The 7909-nt window shown below is 47.2% G+C and overlaps 1 protein-coding gene and 1 pseudogene across 1 annotated transcript in view; both read right to left on the bottom strand.

Annotated features, from left to right (window-relative positions):
• Nucleotides 1–333: 333 nt before the first annotated feature.
• Nucleotides 334–920, bottom strand: LOC115498832 (annotated as a pseudogene).
• Nucleotides 408–7909, bottom strand: part of IMPA2 (inositol monophosphatase 2) — a 61061-nt gene continuing 53559 nt past the window's right edge. The window contains exon 9 of the mRNA XM_030292540.1: nucleotides 408–933. Coding sequence (XP_030148400.1) covers nucleotides 923–933 — 11 coding nt within the window. The 3' untranslated portion in view covers nucleotides 408–922. The remainder of the gene's footprint in view (nucleotides 934–7909) is intronic.

Below are 7909 nucleotides of genomic sequence, written 5' to 3'. Positions count from 1 at the left end.
AGCACTCAGAACTTTCCTTCATGGCACCCTCTCCACCTGGAATGCCCCACCCTGATTCTTGACCTAACCTCCACTCACCTCCTCAAACTCAGATTCAACATCACTTCCTCCGGGAAGCCTGCACTGATGCTCGTGGGTGCCAGTGGAGCCCTGTGCCAGCCCCTGTTGCCAGCCCTCTCCTGTGGACCCCCTTGGTGCCGGGCACTGGAGGGCAGGGGCTCCAAGGTTATGGAAACATATGTTTGCTTTTTCTCCAGATCAAGACACAGCTTTTGTTGCATCTTTAAAATACCACAAATAAGCCTGAGGAATGGTCCAGCATCTTGCTGCTTCTGCAGCTGGACAACTTAAATCTTATCAGCTATCTGCTGAACTGTTTCTTTTTTGGAAACATAGATACCCTCCCCAAATGTTCTGATACTTTATTTCTGACTGTTGTGGCTTGCTGAATCAGAGCAGTTGAATTCGATACAAGTTCAATGTCATTTCAAGAATTGACTCCTCTTTCCGGGCCTGAGATACTGAACACGCGATGCCGGGCCTCATCCAAACCCCGCAGATATATTTTTTACCCAAGAAATCTCAGGTTTCAACAAGGGAACCATTCTCCCGAATAGCAGTGTTGATGGGGAAGTGAGCAAACACAGACTTTCTGTTTTACCGGAAGCCCAGGGTAACACTCTTGGTCATGTTCTGTACATGACTACAGATAGTGCAAACTGAGGCCAGTTCCTTTCTGTCTCCGCACCATTTGCCAACCTGGAGCCTCTTCTTTTTCTTCCCAAGGAGATGGAGTTCTACACTGATGTGATCGAAGTCCCTCTGCAGTTTCCTCAGGGGCCCTTCACAGTAGCAGCGTGCCGCTTCGGAGTAATGTCGACATTTTCCGGAATGTCGACAGTCTAATTGCTGAGAATGGTCTTCACTCTTGCCCTAGATGAAGCAAAGCCGGAGGTAGATGTTAGGACAAGATACACGAATAGTCGCAGACAGGCACCTCTGACCTCCAAGACCCCGGGGAAGCATGGCACACGAGGAAGCCGGGGTGCTCCCTCTGTATGAACTTGCGTGTTCTGAGTCATAGCACTCCCCGAGGCCAGAATCATGTCCCACCTACCCCCCGCCCACCACCCCCCCCCCCCCGTCTGATTCCCTCTCCCCCCACCCCCCCAACTCCAGGCTCGGGCTCTTTCGCTTGTCCAGCCCAGCACCATGATGACGGTCCTGTCCCTCAGCTGCTTCCGTGTCGCACCTGGATTTGAAGCTGCCGTTGGGATCATTGCAAGAACCCCCCTCCTTTCCTACACTGGGTCCTCAGCTTTCACTTACTGTCATCCTTCTCTCTTCTGCTGCTTGTTTTGGATCAGTCATAGGGCCGCTGATGTGTGATGACCGAGCGACACCGGAGGGGCCAGGTCCAGGCTAACGCCGGGAAGCCGTGTGACTCAGTGTTCGAGGTGAGCCTCAGCGGACGCCGTACAGAACTACCCAGACATCCAGGCTTTTGCCTTCCTGTGTCCTTCACAGGAGGCCTTTATGAGGTGACTGAGCGGCACTCCACTCTGGGGACCCGCCAGCAGGAAGGGAAGCCTGAGTTGGGCTGCGGCACAGAGAGGTCAAAGCGGCTGAGTGAGAAGACTTTGCCCTCGGCTTCTCTGTTCTGGCTCCTGCAAGTCGATCTGCGCTCTGGTCCGTCTGTTTGATGCAACCGCGTGTGCACACAATTTCATACACTTTTCCCGACACTGGGAGCAGCACCATTTAACTTGTTTCACAGAGAGGCCCAGAGAGGTTCCACGAGTGGCTTGGGATCACCCAGCTCGTCAGTGGCGCCCGCAAGCACAGGTCCCTGCACTTCCCACCATCTACTTGGGAGCCCAGGGTGTTGGTTCAGAGGGCCTGGTGCTTCTGGAAATCATCCAAACTTTTAGGCCACTGATTTTGTCCTTTGCTTATGCTTTTAAGGGTCTGTTCTTTGTAGGGGCACCTGGGTGGCTCAGTCGGTCAAGCGTCCAACTCTTGATTTTGGCTCAGGTCATGATCTTGTGGTTCGAGAGATTGAGCCCCATGTTGGGGCTTGAGATTCTCTGTCTCCCTCTCTCTCTGCCCCTCCCCTGCTCTCTCTCTCTCTCAAAATAAGTAAATAATAAAACACTAAAAAAAAAAAAAGTCTATTTATACCTTGTCTCCATAGAATAAAGCATGAGGATTAAAGTTTTTTGTATACTTTAATGTGGTTATTACTAAGGAAAGCGAGGGGAGGTATTTCCTGAGATTGCCTCAAGTGTCGGGTGCAGAATAATTGTAGAACTGATCGTAAATGATTTAATAAGTCAGGCAAAGCCTGTCTAAGCTATGGTGTAATCTGACTAAATATTTCTCCAATAGCTGAACCATTCCATTTGGCTGTGATGTGATCCTGTCACTCTTGAATATTTAATTGTAAAAAAAAAAAAAAGTCACCTGGCATTTCACAGCTCTGGATGCTTTCACATAATGTCCTGTGCCACCTGCACAATAGTCCTGGGAGGGCGGTTGGACAGGGTCCACATTACACATTTCACCAAGGATCAACAGGGGGGAAGTGACTTCAAGGTTACACAGCTATTTTATCGTGAACTTGGAACCAAACACCACGTTTCCTGACTCCTGGTTTGGATAGGGACACTTAGCGATGTGCTAGGACAAATGTTTTCCCTTTTATTTCAGGCTAGATCATCAAAGAGTAGGAGAACATTATTTTGAAAGGAAGTCCAAATGATATCGTGAGCAGTCTGGTTGTCTCTGAAGATCACAATGTGGGCAGCTCAGTTGGCTTCCGGGAGGCTCATCTGGGCAGTGGCACCCGGGTGTCAGGTTCCATGATGGGTTGAGCTCTGCACCCCAGCCTGGCCTATGGCTTCAGGGTCTCGGACACCTCCCTGTCCTCCGGGGGTCTCTCCGCTTCTCCTGAAGAGGCAGTGATGAAGCTTATGCCAAAAGCGTACCAAGGCCAGCTCTGGACCCCCAGCAATTGCAGAATGCAGAAACAAACAGGGGGAGAGACCCGGGGCGCCTGCAGACATTTATGTAGGCTGTATCCTCCAGGGTCTTGTGGTGCCCGTAGGGTGCTCTCAAAGGCTTTTCCTGTGGGGAGTGATTTCTCCAAAGAAGCCTTCCAGTAGACACTTAAAGACGTCACATGATTAATGAGTGTTACCCCTCAAAATGCATGTTAAAGAACATGAGGAGTTTCTTGTGTACATTTATACTCAGAAGAACTGTTTGGGTAGATCCTGAGAAAATAAAATCTTGCAAACAATTTGGTGAAACATGAGCATACATTTTAAACTTGCATTCAAAAAACCTATACCATTTATTAGAAAGTCCCATGCAACGAAATGATAAAATGGCAAACTGGGCTGTTTCCAGAGATGAGAGAAAACCTAGTCTCTTCAAAGATGACCGTACCTGTGCTTCAGGAACTGGCCCGTAGCTTGGCAAGCTCTGGGGACCCAGGCCCATGAGGACAGAGGACTCAGACAAGTTCTGGGTTTTCTCGAGGGTGGTCAGACATGGAGTAGGCTCCATATCTACAAAATGTGATTAAGCTACAGTGCTCACAAGGTGAACCTATGTAAACACACACAAACCCGGAGTGACTTAACACAAAATGTATTTACTATCCCAGCTGGATAACACACACCTCTTCTTTATTCCTGCTGGGAACTTTGGCCAGGTGTGGTATTTACTAGTTCACAGGCTGAGGGAACAGAATCTGGAAAAAGCCCTGGAGAACGTTAATGCACAAGTGTTAGGGACCAACTGGGGCCTTGGCTTCCTTAAGTGGTTTGCCCAAGGTCATATGGCTGGTTGGTATAGAGCCAGGATCTGAACACAGAACCAGTTCCAATCCCTGTCCAGTGTGTTACCCACACTTCTGTGCACTTCCCCTTGAATCTTTAAGCATTAAAAATTTATGCTCAATAATCCACGTTGGTGTTTTCAGAGTCACTGATATATGCCTGAAAGATACTAATTTATGTTCAAAATGACACTAACCTTACCATAATATTTTTTTTAATGTTTATTTATTTTTGAGACAGAGACAGGGCATGAACGGGGGAGGGCTAGAGAGAGAGGGAGACACAGGATCTGAAGCAGGCTCCAGGCTCCCAGCCGTCAGCACAGAGCCAGACATGGGGTTCGAACTCACGGGCCAAGAGATCATGACCGGAGGTGAAGTTGGACACTTAACCAACCGAGCCACCCAGGCGCCCCACCATAATATTCTGGTATTGCTTTTAAGTTTCTTTTTTCCTTCCAATACATGTGGGTTTCTAGGAAGGCTCCCTTATAGTTCATTTTTTAAAGTTTATTTAAAGAGATGGAGAGAGAGTGAAAGAGCATGTGCACACATCGGTTGGGGAGGGGCAGAAACAGGGAGAGACAGAGAATCCCAAGCAGGCTCTACACTGTCAGAACAGAGCCCAACATGGGGCTCGATCCTATGAACAATGAAATCATGACCTGAGCTGAAACCAGGAGTCGGATGCTCAACTGACTGAACCACCCAGGCGCCCCCTTACGGTTCATTTTAAGGGTATCTTCATATCACAAGTAGGTTCCCTTGAGACAGTATAATAATGGCTAAAGGCTGCCTATGTGCACATGCAAATATAACGTACAGATTAGGAGACTGATACTTAGGGAAAACACTTTTTTTAAATGATCACTGTCCGGGTACCAGACAATCCCTTCCAACACCACATATGTTGAACCCAGGTGATAAAATAGCAACGTGAGCACCAGAACTGTTCCCAGTGCACAGCAGTTTCCAGGAAGCTTGGAGAACCAAGAGGGTAGGTATGCGGTGCTTGCTTTTATTAACCACGGCCTTCACGTATATTTAGTATGGACACGATCACTGCAAGGATGGTGGGGCAGCTATCCCCTAACATAATAATATCATTTATTTTTGCCCCTGGCACTTTTGTATAAAGCAATGATCTCACATACATATCTGAAGCCTAAACCTGAAGTATAAACCTTACTCCGGTTCCTCCTAAAGGCAATGGAAAAACACTCCCACCCTTTGACAGCCCAAAAGCTTGCATCCTTGGTATTTCACATCCAAGTTATTAAGTGTCTGCTTAACTAGGTTTAGCACCTGAGGAGAGAAACCTGTCACCATGACGATGGCAGGGGTGGTTCATGGCGTGAGGTACATTTTAGGGAGGGGACTTGCTAAAGCAATTTTTAAAAGTGACTGTCATCTCCTCTGGAAAACTTGGTAAATTAAGTTCCAAAACTATAGAGCTTAGAAATTAAATTGACAAAGTGTCTCCTTTGCTTACATAACCATTTTTAGCAGGAATGGGAAAGCTCTCTTCTGGTCAGTTATTCTATCAATCTGAGCCCTGAAATCTCCAGGAGCCCCACCTGCCCATGCCCCCAACAGGATCTACGTGGCCTGCTCCCCTTAGCTGGAGAAGCTTGTCTCCATTTATGTCACTAATCTTCAAAATGTGTTAAAATGAATCTCATTCAGAAAATCTTGGCTAAGTGCTTACATATTTCAGCTGCCCGAAATGAACTTGAACACAGAAAGGACATCGTAATGATCTGAAAGATCTTGGTGTGGGTGTGCTCTCTGGAGGAATGGCGTGCCTCTCCTGGACACTAGTCAGCAGGGCGTGCAGGAGACTCGAGACTCCCAGGGGGTGGAGAAGCTTCAAGTAGTCGCTAAGGCCCTTGACCCTGAAGTTCTATGGCTCTGTATGCCATGTGCTAACTTCCTGCAGGTATCAAAAGTGAGGGCCCCCATGCACATTAGACTCGTTAGCCCCAAAGGAGACCCCCATCCTCACACATCCAAGCCCCTCAACCGTGTACCTTTTGGGGGTGTGCCTGGTCACCCCATTCAGATCAGAAAAGGAAACTCCTTTTTGATAGTTTTAATTTACCAATTAGTAAGCCAAGTGGAAGTGGTGGGAAGGCATCTCGGTAATCTACTCCCAAAGGGAATAATCCTCTGGGGAAGTCCACTGGGGGCTCTGCTATTTGCAGCCTGCACGCAGGTTGGTCTGTGAGAGGTGGGTGGCAGGCAGGAGTTAGCAGTGAAGGTCCACCAGTGTCCAGAGAGGAGAGACCTTGGGGGCCAGCCCAGGACTTGCTGAGGACTCCCCAGGGGTACAGTCTGGTGAAAATGATGGGGTTACTGTATAGGCCAACCTCTGAATTTTAGGAGCCAGAGACAGCAGATGTCATGGAAGCTTTCAAATACTATTTGTTGATGATGATGGTATATTAGGAACATGAGAGGAAAAGTTAAGGGCAGCTTACAGCCTTCTCCACCTAAAGAGAATCAGTGAATATTCTTTACGTAATTCTACCTCCTACAGAGGGAAAAATGAGGCCCAGAAAGTACAATTCCTCATTAAATAGATGGATCACACAAACAGCATAATTTTGGAGATTTGTTTTTGAGCTATTCATTTTTCTTCAGTCTGTCCTGTGTCTTGGATTTCAAATACTAACATGCATTAGGCTAATGAAACAAGGAGGCCATCAGACTGAGGTGGCTTCAATGCCAGGGCACCTACATAACCAAATCAAACTCTTAAGCCTGTAAATGCCTCAAGGTTACAAAAGCGAAACCTAAGGACAACCACTCACAAACAGTAGGCTAGCCTCATGCCATAGGCAGTCAATATCTCCTCACATTGCTTCTGCTTTTTCCCCTGTAAAAGTTCCCCCCCAGCTCCTGTCAGCAGGGCTCTCCTAACCACTGCTGGTTTGGCACTGCCCGCTTGGAATCCATTTTTGCTCAAATACACGCCTCTAAAATTTTAACATGCCTCAGTTTACCTTTTAACAGGTCTGGTGTCAGAAGTGTGATCCGAAGGTGAAACACTGCCATGCCTCAGGTTCTGTGTCTCCCTCTCTCTCGGCCCCTCCCCTGCTCATGCTTTGTCTCTCTTAAAAATAAATAAATATTAAAAAAAATTTTTTTAAAGAGCTCCCTGACTTTATTTGAGCATTCTTTTTCTGGACTGGGTCTGGGACTGACCGACTTAAAAAAGAAGAAACCACACTAGGTCCAGGGTCAGACTAGGTCCAGCTTAAGCTGGACTGGGTCCAGACCAAGGTCTTACGGAATAAGGGGGGGGGAAAGAGAGAAAAATTTGGAATTCTGACTGGAGCTTATGATCTGGGGCTGTAGAATCTCTACCAATTTATTTGTGTGGCATTAGGAAATGGGTGGGTGAAGTCAAATGGGAATTTGCTAGGAGCAATAGGTAAAGACCCACATACGTTTGCTCTGCCAGGGATGGACCAAAATGCACTAGAAAAATAGCCCAAGACCTACTTGAAAGTATTAATAAGGCACTTCTTCAAAAGACTGGTCTCTATCACTTAATCTTGCAAACAAAAAAGGACAAACCAGTCTCAGACTACAGACAAAATTGGAAACCTTTTTTTGTGAAACATTCTGTTCCTTCTTCATTAAATGCAGGCACAGAAAATGCCCTGAATTCCTTATTTATTATGGGGCTCTGACCTAAAAGTGGCCTAATAAAGAGGCACAAACTGGGTTGGGCAGTGGCCCTTCTTGCTGAACTAACAGTCCTAGCTGAACATCTAAAAATATTTTTTTAATGTTTATTTATTTTTGAGAGATTGAGAGAGAGAGAGAAAGTGAGCAGGAGTGGGGGAGGAGAGAGACAGACAGAGAGAGCATGGGCAGGGAAGAGGCAGAGAGAGAGGAAGACACAGAATCCAAAGCAGGCTCCAGGCTCCGAGCTGTCAGCACAGAGCCCGAAGCAGAGCACAAATCCATAAACTATGAGATCACGACCTGAGCTGAAGCTGGGATGCTCCACCAACTGAGCCACCCAGATGCCCCAGATCCCTAGCTGAACATTTT

Source organism: Lynx canadensis, chromosome D3 (genome assembly GCF_007474595.2).
Source record: "Lynx canadensis isolate LIC74 chromosome D3, mLynCan4.pri.v2, whole genome shotgun sequence".
NCBI lineage: Eukaryota > Metazoa > Chordata > Mammalia > Carnivora > Felidae > Lynx > Lynx canadensis.
The sequence above is the reverse complement of the archived record's forward strand: the minus strand, read 5'-3'. Positions and strand labels throughout refer to the sequence as shown.